This window comes from Temnothorax longispinosus, chromosome 1 (genome assembly GCF_030848805.1).
Source record: "Temnothorax longispinosus isolate EJ_2023e chromosome 1, Tlon_JGU_v1, whole genome shotgun sequence".
Lineage (NCBI taxonomy): Eukaryota > Metazoa > Arthropoda > Insecta > Hymenoptera > Formicidae > Temnothorax > Temnothorax longispinosus.
The window spans coordinates 9,012,173-9,026,232 of NC_092358.1; the positions used below are offsets into that span (position 1 = coordinate 9,012,173).

The window sequence follows — 14,060 nt, forward strand, 5'->3', positions numbered from 1 at the left end:
TATTCCTTCGTTGAGAAACATATGAAAGAGAAACACTATATTTCTAGACCAAACTATTTACGATTTCTCAGATATATTTACTGTCCCTGAAAGCAACCTTAAAGCTGCAGGGCTTAGAGTTCGTGTCGAGTCTTCGAGCAAAAGTGTAGAATAACTCGTGCACATGTAAAAATTACATGGTTTATTTAATTAAAAATACCTCTGATGAAACATGTACACAGTACATAATTCGTACGATAGATACCTAGCTAATCGCACATTTATCCAATTAATTTTTTTTTTCTGCATGATTATTTTTTCGCACCATTTGTTTCATATACATTACGAGAATCCGACGATAATTCTTGTCTGCCAAAATTGATGCATTGGATCAGCGCTTGGAGAAGCACTTCTAAGTCCATCTCATTTTCAGAAGCTTGTTCGCACGGAAATGCCTTTCATTTGCAATAACGTTCGTTAGCTTCGCCGATTTCGCTCAGACCTTCGACAAGAAAGCGAGAAGGAAGGAAGGAGGGGTTTTTCGGATACACTTTGCTGATCTTCCTCACGGACGGGAGTCCACAAGTTGCCAAACTTTCCGCGTCAGATATCCGGCCGTCCGTGCGTTTACCTTGCCGTCCTCGCGAGGGCGAGGCGCGGCAGGGTGGAGGGTGGTTGCGCGGAACGGAATCTGTGTCGCGCCGGGTCAGTCGTGGCCCCACCGCCGTCGCCGGGATCGCGCGCTCTCATCAGTGTCCACCCAGCCCCGTTGCTCGGCGGAAGCCGCCGAGCGTCGTCCCACCCGCACGCGTCTTCGTCTCAGGTCGCGCGTCGCGTCTCCGTCACGGCGGGACACCCGCATGTCGTTCCTCGGGATCCTCGCGCGCCGTACCACTGCCCACACGACCCCCGCGGGGGTCGATAACCCGCGAGGAGGCTCCTCTAACTTCTCCCCGAGAGTACGTTGCACCCGTTCCAAGAAAGTCAGTGGATCGTCACATTTTCAATCTCCTCGGTACGAAAATCTATTTATTTATCGTAAATAATGAAATTCAATTTTATGTCGCTTTACAAGATTTCAGGCGAAAGAGATGAAATAAGGGTGGTTTTACGGAGAACGTGATCTGTGAAACGTTTGTTGGATAATCATTCGAAAGATTTAATGCGATATTCCCAAAGTCCTTTTAAGTCCTCGGTAACACTGTATTTTTTCTTCGATTCACAGAAATTTATATATTTAAAAAGAAGTTCACGTATCCAAAGACAGATTGAAGGATTTATATATCCACAGGACTTTCCTTAAAAATGTGGAACGTACGTGAACTATCGACTCCACAGTGTATACCGCGCCTTCGTTGCCGAGCAACGGATAAGGATACTTATAACGCGTTCTGATACACTACGGAAATACATTTTTATTTTCTTGCGGACAATTATTACAAAATATCCTATATATTCATAATACACTTATATATCCTTTAATATTAATTTAAATTTATATTGTCATATATTGTTGTTATTTTAAAGCGTTCTGTATAGACAAACTGATTTACGTAAAGTCATATAGGAGAAAACTGAACATTTCCTTTTTTGTTTTTATCAATTTGGTATGTAAAGGTTCATATTTTCGTGTATTTTTTTAGCATTCCTGAGATTGCGCCGCGTGCGCCGAGATTTCAGCGACCAACCGATCCTCTGTGATATTTTGCCGAATAATTTCACGAGAAAATTCAACATCCAACGGTGATTCGCCTTTACTAACGGTAAGGTGCGGATTAATTTGCATCGATTATCGATTATTCGAATAAATAAATAGAATCAATGATAATAGAAGATATCGAGGGAAGAATAGTATTAACAAAGTTAACGTTTTTAATATCAATACTGTTGCTTTTGTCAATATTATTTGTCACTCATATTGCACATTTAATAAAAAATATAAATTGAATTTCAGAAAGTCAGATGAGAAAACTTAATAAGTACGATCGCCCGATATACACTTTGCTTACTATTTTACTCGTGAATTGTGTCTTGAGCGATCAATATCCTTCTCGAACTACTTAGCTTAGTAGCTGCTAATTTGATATAAAGCAGTTCTTGACGATACCGTTATATTAGCGATATCTTCTTATAATATATATACAATTTTTACATATATATATATATATATGGCGGTAGATACAATACATGCAGAGAAGAAATATATCGCAAGGGACTTCCGCGAAGAATAATGCTAATTCGATCACGTAATACTATTGAGGACGCACACTACCTTTCTTTCTACCATTTTTCTCCCCGTGTCCAATAGATTTCAGACTTTTCAGAGTATGCGAGGCTTCAACGGAACTTGAAATAGAACACCCTGTGCACACTGACAAATGATCGGTGTTTCGAGAGGAAACGCGTTTATTCAGTTCATATCGATCTGGAATCTCGAGAGCGGTATTAATAGCTGGACGATTCCGCGCTTAATAATGCATTCGCCTGTATCTTTCGCGATATGGCTCGCAATAATTTGCTTCGATTGCGAAATTAGATTGAGAAAGGTCAGAGGAAAAATCCGTCAGTTTATAAAGCTTGTTAAAAGAAGCGGTTCTCTCATCGACAACGCTCCGCATAACGTCAATTAAAACCTTTCCTCACTTTTATTTCCATTTTTCCTTTATCTAACGCGGAAAGATACGAAATCAGAGTGGATAATATCTTTTTTCTCTCCGTCATTCAAAACGTGTTCTTTTTAAATAAGAAAATAAATTGCCCGTGAGAGAAATTTAAGTGTCTTTGAATTTGGGATATAAAATGTGAAATGTCTTTGAATTTGGAATAAAATAAAAATATAAAAATAATTTAATACATGACAGTTATACATTCAAACTATCTCTTACTCTTTAAATTACATAGCTTTTTTTAAAAATATTTTGTACTTCTAAAAATTAAGTAATTCTCAATATTATACGCATCTAATTATTGACATTTTCACGAAAAAATTTATTACGACAAAATTGAAATAATATCACATATCGTGATAATAAAACAATACAAGGAATATATTTAGTATCTATAAAATAATGTATAATGAAATTTTCAGTTTTATCTTTGCAATGAAAAAGTAATTTTTCTATCAGAGAGTTTATCAGTTTAAAAATCGCCATATCATAAATTTCCTCTGAAAGGAAATTGCTTGCATTTGAAGAAATTGGAAAACATTAATTATTAATTATTTATTAATTATTTTTAGTATAATCATTATTATTAAGTGTTGTGTCTACTTGACTCTTATTTGGAAATCCAATAGCTGTTGTCATATTTATGCAACAGTATAATCAGCATCATATAAGAAGATCATGAAGAATGTATACCTACACTGAACTGTTAATTTCATAGGGTCAAATTATACTCAATTTGAGTTATTTTTAACTGTTCTTATAAGTCGCCACTGCTCCTACGCAACAGGTCATTAATTTAACTAAAACAATGTTAATTTAACTAGACCAATAGAGTTAAAATAACACTGTTTTGTTTCGACACACATAGCATTTGTTAAAAATAACAAAATGTTATCTAACTCAAGGTATTGGTTTAAAAACTTCATCCTTTAACAGTGTAAAACAATCAGCTCTCGTAAAATATTTACACAGCAATTTTACTAAAAAAAACATGAAAATAGCGAGGCTTGGCGATCCATTCGCCAAAGTGCTTTTTCGGGGATTAAAGTTTAAAAAGGTAGGATGGCAAAATGAATTTTTAGGCGCGCCGGGACCAAACAGTAACACTCGCCAAGGTAATCGCGGCGCAGCGATGTTCAACCTCTATCAGAGCCTAAACAAGAAGGACGACGGTGACGGGCAGCGGAACCGCGAGTCGGAGGTGACCGGTCACGACAGATTCTGTCAGCATCGTACCGGTCACTCGAGCACCCGTCGCCGCCGCCGCGCCGTCAATCGCAGGACGCAGAGTGCCACCGAGCTGAACCCCAGGGCGATGAGCACCGCGCGGGGCTCGTTGCGACGTGGTCGCAGCGTGAGCACGGAGGACGAGAACGAGAGCGAGGACGACAAGGGCCATCAGCTGGCGAACAAGCTGGACAATCTGGCGCGGCTGCTCTTCAGCCGCGTGTCAGCAGCACGGGGATACAAGGATCAGGGAGACGTCAAGTGAGTATTTCAGGGGTGAAAAGACCGTGCATCTTCGTCGGCCTTTATAGTCTCGCCGGTCTCGCGCCGGATTCGGGGTCGGTTAAAATTAACCGGCGGAGACAGGATCCATAATTTATGAACTATGGATTTTGTAGAACGACCAGGGAGAATTATGGAGTTGTATTTTATATGATTATAGAGCTTCAAAAAGTTTGAAGATTATGAAGTTACTGTGGAAATAGACATTACGGGGCGCTGTGAAATTAAGGCTGAAGGTAAAATTACGGAATTGCACAACTGTACAATTATAGACTCGTAGAGGCAATATGATAGAGTTATAAAGTTGTAAAATTACAACTTACGAAAGTTACAAAACGTTACAAAATTAAAAGAATAGAATTACACTCTGGAAGATGATTAATATATTCCGAAATTTAAATATTTCAGAAATGACTTTTTATAAGAAAATCGGTTGAAGTTATTTCCTTTCATATCTTCCAACCAACATTCGGTAGAGACATTCGTGAGGAAAGGAATTGTGTCAAGACCTAAAATATAAATCGCAACGTCTCGATCCCCAGCCATTTTCCTCCAGCAGGCGAGATATGGTTCCTCCGATGAGCCGGTTTATCCCCTTGGGATATGTATTATTCACACGTATAGCAATAGTGCTTACGGTGCTGAACCAGCTATTACTTGTTGCTGCGACGAGAAATCAACAGGCACAGAGATCATTATTGTCAATATTGTCGCTTTACATTAATAATGATTTTCCCCGTTTGCGTTAACGGCATTCCGCCTAATAGCAGATCTAATATTGTCCGCTGACATCATTGTATATCCTATTAAACTAGCCGCTTCAATTATTTGTGTCATCCTTGGGCGTCTCTGTTTGTAAACCAAGAGCGAGTCCGTCGAAAATACCTCAGACATTCAGCTCTTATCGTCACTCAGCTCTTATCGTCGTATTTTTCGCTTTCGCGCGTTTGTCGTCACGGGCGTTGTACGATAATAAATCGTTTCTCATACGATAATCTTTTTTTTTCACGTCGTTTCGTGAAAATGCCCGGTCAGTAATGAGTTGTGCGCAACCGGACATTCATCGGGAGCCTTCGGCGAGCGATCATCGAGTGGACGGAAATTTCCGTGTTCCAACGCGCAGGTAATAGCAAAGCCATGCAAATGCAAAGAGTATTAAGGGATAAAAGATCCTCTTCATCATTCTTGAAATGTCGAAACGGCCTACCTCGTTCTCCGATAATTCAGAACGAGATGGAGTCCCGGGACACTCGGTACATGTAACGCGATTGCGTTAATTCAATTACCATGTCCTTGCGTGGGAAAATGCAAGCCACATTAAGGCCGGCTGATAATATACATATAACCACTGTGGCGATTCTTCTTTCTTTCTGTTTTTTTTTTTTTTTTTTAATTTTTTTATTATTGGATGAAACCCCTTGCAGCCTCAGAGCAACGTGGCGCTTTGATACGCGACCGCACCGTAATCCGTGGCTCGCAAATCTAATCCGCTTTTGTTGCTGCCAGAGGCGCGATAATGCACAAGAGTTACCTAGGCGAACGCAAAGCCCCACGGGACCTTTCAACAGCAGGTAGAATTTTTTTTTTTTTTTTTTATACATATAAATGATATATAAAATATGAAAAATAATATTAAGTTCTTAGACGATTAAGAACGACCCGTAAATATCAATTATGTATACACGGATACGCGTTATTTTATTCCGCTGTATTCTTAAGGCTCTGGCAATCTGCATTTCTTTCGTTCGTTATTATTCCTTCAATATCCCTTTGTTAATTATGGAAACTTTTTGAAATACGTTACAATATATATGTACAGATACTTATCTGTTGCTTTATTTTGCTGTCTTCTTAGAAATCTGGTCATTTGCATTATTTTTCATTTATTATTATAGCCTTTAGTAACTGCGGAAACTTTTTAAAACAGTGGGTACTTAATAATTGGATTCTGAATTCTGATGGCATGCAGATCCGAAATGTCTAAAATAATTCTAAATGTTTTTAAGATGATTAAATCGTTAATGAAAATAAGGCTACAAAGCCTGCATTTTGTCTTCTCGGAGATAAACCGGACAGAAAAAAAGAGAGAAAGGAGAAATAAAAAGGGCTTTAAATAAGGAGGCATGATAAAATAGAATTTTGCGTATTCCCAACAGGAACGGCCGTTACACAGCGCTGAATCATGGCTCGAAATCTGTCAGCGAGGATGGAGTCGAGTACATGGAGATGGAAAAGAAATCCCGCGATCGTGCTTTATCAATCTGCCAGGACTACATCGGGAAAACGTCACGTTTCGCTCTCATCAAACAGCTCAATAACATCGGTGAGCTCTCTTTTCGCTCTTGTGATTCCGTCGAAGCCGTCGAAGTGCCAAATAAACGATATACAAGGTGTTCTGAAATCGTAAGGCATTCCTCGATAAGATTGCAACGAAGCGAAGTAGAAATAAAAAAGTAGTAAAAAGGGGGCAAATTATAAAAATCTAAGAAGCTAGAAAATTAAAGGAGGAATTACCCCGATACCGATAAAAAATCGATAATCATACGATTTTATATCCAGAGACTTAAATTTTCTTTTTCATATTAACGTTTACTGGCTGTCTTCGAGAAACTTTGTATAAAAGAGAAAGCTGATGTGTGCAACTGTTAAAATATCGTTAAAATATGTACCTTTAGGATCGAGAGTAGACAAGTACTGGTTCATGGTGAGAGATACGTCGCTGAAGACGGACAGATTGCTGACTTTAGTGCCGTTGAATCAGAATTGTCCATTGACTGTCTGTCCCTCCACCAAGGACATCTTGAACAATCTGTTCCTGGCCTTACAACATCCCTACATCTGCCCTGTCTTTCACGTCGATTTTCTCGAGTATGAGGACCAAACGTACATCGTCCTGGTGCAACCCATCAATCAGGGCAGCCTTAAGGATCTAATACACGGCGTAAGTGCTTCGTGACGTAGAAATGGATTCAGCCCTTCAGAAGAGTAAAGAAGTACGAACTTTATCTTCGCACTTCTTGATCGATCTGAAACTAATTGTTTTACTCACTTTTCCCCTTAACCGAAATTTTATTAGATACCATTCTTTCCATCTTCTTGCCAATATCAAGCATCTTAGCAAATTAAACTTCACTTAATCGATTAAATTCGAATAATGTAAGATCCATTTTAGATAATCGAAGGTCATTTATTTGCAATCGCTATATAATAACGCAAATAATTTTGCTCTGTATATTTGAGATTCCTGAGGACAGGATGTCTTAATAAAAATACTGTCCTGTGGCAGATTGAGCGAAACTGCTGGAATGAGGATTGGACTCACAAGTATGCGCGAGGCAAGGGACTCACACTACCGCAAGTGCAACGAATGGGACGCCAAATATTGGAAGCGTTGGTGTTCCTGAAGGAACGAGGATTCCCCACGGTGACTCATCTCCATTCGGGCAACGTGGTGATTCAGAATGGCGTTGCGAGACTAGCCGGTCTGGAGAACACTCTTCTAGGCTTCACCAGTCGCATACATCCCATTGTGACGTCCCGATTAACGCATGCCACCTCGATTGATATTATATGTTTCGGTAAAGAACAATATTCTTCGATGCTAAGCTTTTCAAAAGAATTTTAAATCAACTCTTTAATTATTAATATAATGAGCGTCAGCGAAATACTTTTTAATACAATTTTTATGATCACTTTCTATATCTACCTTCTGGCAGGATATAAGACTTTAATACGATTTTAAATTAGATCTTTGTATTTTGTAATATTTTAATATAAAATTTTATGCAACACGTGCATGGAAAGTGCCCCATTGCGCACGCTACGCGTGCGTGATAGACCACTTTCCAGGCACTTGCAACATAAAATAGGGAGTGTAAGTCATGTGTAAAGATGAAAATTCCCGGGTGCGGAGTTTACGCACGAGCCGAAGGCGAGTACGACACTTGTTACACAAATAACTATTGTATACACAATCTTTTCGGTGATATATTTTAATAAAATACCAGTTTTTCAATATAATTTTTTTTTTAACCGAGCTTAATGTTGCATTTCTTCAATAAAATTTTATTTCAATTTTCAAATTTAATTTTTAATAAATAATTTTTTATAAAACTAATTTTTACATTACCAGGACACATGCTATTCGAAATGTGCGCCGGCTACGAATTATGTACCTTCAGACCATCTGCCGTCCAGCTATCAGAGATCGAAATGTATCCGCAGGTAGAATCGATCGCAATAACAACTCGGTGTGGTCTATTCATACAATGAGAATATATGCGCTACGTATTTCAATTTCAGGTCGTGAGATTTCTGGAATTGATATTCACGGAGTCGGAAAATCATTTTACCAGCATAGAGGAGTTGCTGATCCATGATCTTTTCAGGAATATCGATCTCCGCGAGATGCGATGCACGGCCGTAACTGTGAGTACCTCGGGTTATCTCAATCGATGCGAGTTAATTGTCGAATGAAGTTAAAGCCAACTCAATTCCAACAAAATTAACGCGACTATTTCAGGTATTTCGTCCGACCCTGACACCCTCCATAATGAGCCTGCTCGACGGAATTAAACGGCAAGACGCCGGAAAAGGGTGAGTTTTTGAGAACTTCAAGAAAATTATAATTTAATATATGAAAATCTACTTACATGTATTCGAATTCGATATATAAATAATTATTGGCGTTGGAAATAATTTGTTTCGCATGCGCAGCTGGCATAAGACACGCTCTATAAGCGATGTCCATTTAACGCGCAGATTTTGGTAATGAACGATCAATTAATTGCACTGATTAATAAATGTGAGTTCAATTGAAGGGACAACACATATGAGCACTCTACTTCTTTTTCAGAATTGCGAATATTGGCAGCGAGGACGGTGTATCGCTGAACAGCTTCAACGGATCCTTACTCACGCAAATATACAACGAGCTTTCACAAACGGCTTTATAAAATGTGGGAACAAAGTCTCTCTATATACACATATACATATATATACGTATATTTTATTTCTAAAATAATGCACGTTCCTATTATATTTGCAAAGTGCCAAGAAAATAATTAACCCGACGCTAATTCTACCATTATATAATATAAAGCGCATGCCATAGGATTTGTACAATGACGATGTAAAGATGATTTTCTTGTTTTCTTGTTTGCTGCTACAGATAAAAAAAATTGTCAGCCGTTAAAAATAATTTTTCTGGGTATTGTAATAATTCTAGAGACGGATAACAATCTCTCGCTCACTATAGAACCTGAGAATTATTTTAGATTTTTAATTAGATATTATTTTAAAATAATGAGAATTATAGAGAAATCGCAAAAATAATAAAACTGGGAAAAGCGTAAATTGAATTAAACACCACTCGAGTTTACATCATTTCTTTATTCACGCTTAAAACGAAGTAGAAAAAGTACTTGGCATCCCCTAGTCTTATTTGAGCTCTCTTCCGCTGTGACAGAGAATAGTATTTTCGTACGAAGATGGCTCATAACTGGTGTAACTAGCAGTTATTATTACAGCTATTTAGTCAGCTAATTAATTTTATTCATTGTTAACATAGCCAATTTGTCACCGTAAAACAATAATACTCGCCATTTTTATTCTTTCGAAATATTTGAAATTATTCTTAATTTCTTTCAAAATTTCGGAAAAATAGAAACACGTTTAGTCAAATCCAATAAAATAGCATGCATTTATCTCCACGATGCATTCGCCGAACTTTTGAAAATATGAACTTTTGAAATAATAATCTCGTTTTTTTTTCTATTTACATTTCTCCTATAATTTAATTGGATGAGTAATCAAAGGCAAGAATTATTGTTCGTTGGTGAGAGGGAATGTCTTCAAACTCATTACACCGAGATGTTCAATAACATGGCGCAACTAGGGCTGCGCTTATAATCCTCAGTCGGGGAGCATCGATAGCTCAAAACAATGTGGTGTATTATATTTCGCGTTATGAGCCGCCAGTTTCAATCTCGCTTCCGGGTGTCTCGGGTTCCTCGTCGTTATAAATATTCTCCGCCATTTGCCATACTTGCATTATATTATCCTCCGACACTGAACAGATGACCCACGGTTCGTTCGGGTTCCATGAAAAATCGCTGATCTTCGCGGTATGACCTCCATGTATAAACTGTAAAAATATTTTGAAGATTATTTAGAAAACTTTAATTCCAAATAATAATACATACATTTCTTAAAACTTAAAAATTTACAGAGAATCGAATAATATTATATATTGGAAGAAACAAAATAAATAAATAACTAGAAAGAACAGTTACGAAATTTTTTTCGAGATTTTTTTGATCATTTATTAATTTTGTTATTCACGAAATAAGTTTTATTAGCGTAATTACCAGAAGTTCGGGCGGCCCATCTTCGGCATCCTCGCTGGACTGTTCCTCGCCAATCTTGCTAAGATCCCAAACATGTAGCCGTCTGTCTGTACCACTACTCGCCAATATCGTTTCGTTATGTGGCGACCATTGAACCTGGAAGATCTCATCCTTATGTGATTCAAATGAATGCAACTTTAACTTGAGATTTCGCAGATCCCAAAGCGCTACAGTCTTATCCGCACTGCCAGTGGCTAATATAAATTCAGAATATGGGTTGAAACTCAGACAATTTACTTCAGCGGTGTGAGCATCAACAGTATGACTCGGTTTACTAGTATTGTTGCATCTGCAAATATAAAAAATTTAACGATATAATATACTTCAATGCGTTTCGCAATACGTTACATTAAACAATTGTAATCTTAGTGACATTAATATCAATTATATTGGCAAAATGCTAGTTTTCTAAATTAACAGAGAATATTGCTCTCTCAATTTTTTATTACAAACTAAGTTTATGAATATTTTTGTCTTAAGCTTAAATCTGTACTTTCAAACGACTCTTAAAATAAATATAATCTACCTAGAAATTAATTAAAAATTTATTAATTGTATTATTGATAAAAACAACAATTACCTGGTGTCCCAGATCATAAGTTTTTGATCGTCAGCAACCGAACCAAATAATGATTCATGTAGCAGATGCCAAGCGACGTCTTCGACCACGGCTGTGTGCCCTGTAAATATAGTTTTCGCATCGATAACACGATTTTCCTTCGGTGTGGCATTAATATCCCACAAACAAATTGTGTGATCATCAGACGCGCTAAGTAAATATCCATTGAGATTCGGATTCCATGAAAGTCCGTAGCCTTCCTTTTGATGTCCTCGCAATCTGCAATAACATTTAGATAAATACAATAAATACAATAACAATTATACTGATATAAGTATGATCTGCTCCATCTATTTATATCTGTTTAACATATCATCGCCCAAGTACCTCAAATCCGGATGGCATTCCCCATTGGGATCTGGCTTACTGGGATGTTTAGTATAATCAAATACCAGTACATCACTGGAGGGGGTCTTTGTCGCGATCACGCATGGATTTTGCGGCATGAATCGTGCTCTATTGACTTCACCCTCGTGGTTAATCTTGATCTCGATCTCGATCTTTCCACTCACAGAACCGAACCCACCAAATTCACCCTTTTCATTGTCGTAATGAGAAGCATCGAATTGCGCGTCCTCATTTGGCAGCTGAACGCTAGCGATGAGCAAATGATTTTGTTCGTCGGAGGTGTGAGTGCCCAGAATTAACCTGTGGATTGAATAATCCTTTCCCTCCGGTCTAGTGACATCAGGCAGCCATTGAGCGGTTAAAGACGGCCACTCCAAAGCATGTGTCATCACAAGATCGTAGAGGAATGGTGTATTCTTCTTCCATATTTTGTACTCCTCATTGATAATACGTTCTTCTACGGCGTCGTCAAAGCCCTCTGAACAAACAGCGGCGCTTAAATTTTCATTCCTCTCGCATGACATTGCTACATCTTACAAAATACACGAATAAAAGAAATATGAGATAATATAAATTCAATTATTAAACGAGACATGTTATAAATCATTTAATATATATGTGTATATATATAAACAATCGATGAGACACGACGGACGAAAAAAAATATCAAATGGATTAGAAGGTGAAAATGTAATATCGGTAAAAATGACGAGTTTCTCAAAAGTTTTCAAACGTGAAAGGCACACGATTGATCTTTTCGACCGGTTGCACAGTTTTTAAGAAATAGGATTTTGCATATGATTATAAAAACTTGTGTACCAATTAGGATAAGAGTCTATAACAATCACCTGTTGTATACATATATCTCGGTCGAACCCTTTTAATATCACCTGTTATAGTTGTTACATCAATATAATTTGATTCGTCCTCTTCGATTCTATTTGATTCAGCTTCTTTAGTCTTATTTGACTAAGCTATTTCGATCTTATTCAACTCAGCTCTTTCAATTGTATTCGATTCAACTTTTTTTATCTCAATTGATGCAGAAGGCTCAGTTCCGCGACATTACCCAGCTCGACTATTTCGATCCTATTCGACTTAGTTCTTGCGATTGTATTCGGTTCAACTTTTCTGATCTCAATTGATATAGGTTTCTTGTGTATGTAGAATCGTTCACAACAAAACGCCATTCCAAATTTAGGTCTTGATTCACATTTGGGTGATTATTCACATTAATATTCGCAAGAGTATTTGCGTGTGCGCGAAATGAACGGCGCTGACGTGTTTCCACATTGAAGGATCGGGTGAGAACTAAGCGGCAGAGATGAAGGTGCCAGAACGTTACGAGAACAAATAAGTAATGTCAGATAAACAAACTTTAAGGTTGCTCATAAGAAATGTCTAATCACACACACGCAAATATAAACAAGTATCGCTAAGTCTCGCTATACAATCGACTATAGACGTTCAAAATCATTGTTCCTAAAGACTGTGCAACCAAGCGAAGATCATGTATTCTACAAATCTATCTTTACAAGGAGAACCATGCTCTCTCGCCATTTGTACCGTAATTCATTACTATTGCACACCCTTTGGTGTGTATAAATTTTAATTATCACTAATCGTACATACTTCAAAATTAAAATAAGATATACATTTATTATACAAATATTGAAGTTTCAATATTAATTTAATTACGAGTACTTCGCGGCAAAATCAAAGGAATAGTCGTCATTATCAATGAGATCCGTCTTCAATTTAACGTGTCAGCCGGAATTTTCTCAACACTCGTAGACGCATGCATTCAAACGACCAGTTCGGTCCGCGAGAAACGATCTCTACGTATTCATTTGGTCTGTTTTCTATTGCTGGAACTGGCTGCACTAGTTTATGTGAAGTAAAAAAAATAAACTCTGAACTAGTGCAGCCAGTTCAGCAATAGAAAACAGACCCATTGTTTAGGGATGCCGTTAATTATTATACATATATATATATATATATACGTATATCTATATATACATATATATATATATATATACTATGGTGGCAAATTATAACCGCACATCGCGTCGCACATCATGTTCGACGGACCGGTTCCGGAGACGCGGGATTTATCGAAACACGAGCGGGCTATTTCTCGTCGTTCGAATTTTTTATTTTATTTTTCCCCACGCTTCCGACCGCGCGACGGTGTAGAGGAAAGACCGTGCCGTGTATACCCGGTGGAGAGGCGGCAGCGTGTCGGTTCGTCGGAGCGTCCTTCCGAGATCGCCGACCGAAACGTTTGTTTGTTTTCGTGAAAAAGTGAGGCGAGCACAGTCGAAACTATCGTCGAAAATACGTGTATCCTTACCGCCGTCCTTGTCTGCCATCATTTATGCTTCGTAAATTCGTTAATTCGAGAGATAACTGAGGAGCAGAGCACTGTCCGCCGATCCGGCCCGCCAAAATTGAGAAAACAGCAGAGTGCCGACCGTGCCGACACCAACGGGACGCTCAACTCAAGTCCGATCGCAGCGACGGCAAGCCCCG

The 14,060-nt window shown here is 38.1% G+C and overlaps 2 protein-coding genes across 9 annotated transcripts; one reads left to right on the forward strand and one right to left on the reverse strand.

Moving 5' to 3' along the window:
* The first annotated feature begins 750 nt into the window (after window positions 1-750).
* On the forward strand, window positions 751-9,519 carry Slob (Slowpoke binding protein). 7 transcript variants are annotated; one of them, XM_071780874.1, is made up of 11 exons: window positions 752-994; window positions 1,623-1,742; window positions 3,728-4,133; window positions 6,311-6,477; window positions 6,830-7,095; window positions 7,441-7,732; window positions 8,287-8,378; window positions 8,457-8,582; window positions 8,677-8,750; window positions 8,871-8,921; window positions 9,010-9,519. In XM_071780874.1, coding segments are annotated over exons 3-11 (1,425 nt in total). In that variant the 5' UTR covers window positions 752-994; window positions 1,623-1,742; window positions 3,728-3,777; the 3' UTR covers window positions 9,011-9,519. The 7 variants fall into 7 exon arrangements, with proteins under 7 accessions (XP_071636962.1, XP_071636975.1, XP_071636955.1 ...); XM_071780861.1 differs by lacking the exon at window positions 8,871-8,921 and having other exon boundaries at window positions 751-994; window positions 1,623-1,747; XM_071780854.1 differs by lacking the exon at window positions 8,871-8,921.
* Window positions 9,520-9,525: 6 nt separating this feature from the next.
* On the reverse strand, window positions 9,526-14,040 carry Caf1-55 (chromatin assembly factor 1 p55 subunit). Of its 2 annotated transcripts, none has more exons than XM_071781163.1 (5): window positions 13,882-14,040; window positions 11,508-12,006; window positions 11,142-11,399; window positions 10,523-10,850; window positions 9,526-10,299 (listed from the first exon to the last, which is right to left on the reverse strand). In XM_071781163.1, exons 1-5 carry the CDS (start codon window positions 13,901-13,903, stop codon window positions 10,120-10,122), a joined length of 1,287 nt encoding a protein of 428 aa, XP_071637264.1. In that variant the 5' UTR covers window positions 13,904-14,040; the 3' UTR covers window positions 9,526-10,119. The 2 variants fall into 2 exon arrangements, with proteins under 2 accessions (XP_071637264.1, XP_071637256.1); XM_071781155.1 differs by having other exon boundaries at window positions 11,508-12,060; window positions 13,882-14,037.
* Window positions 14,041-14,060: the final 20 nt, after the last annotated feature.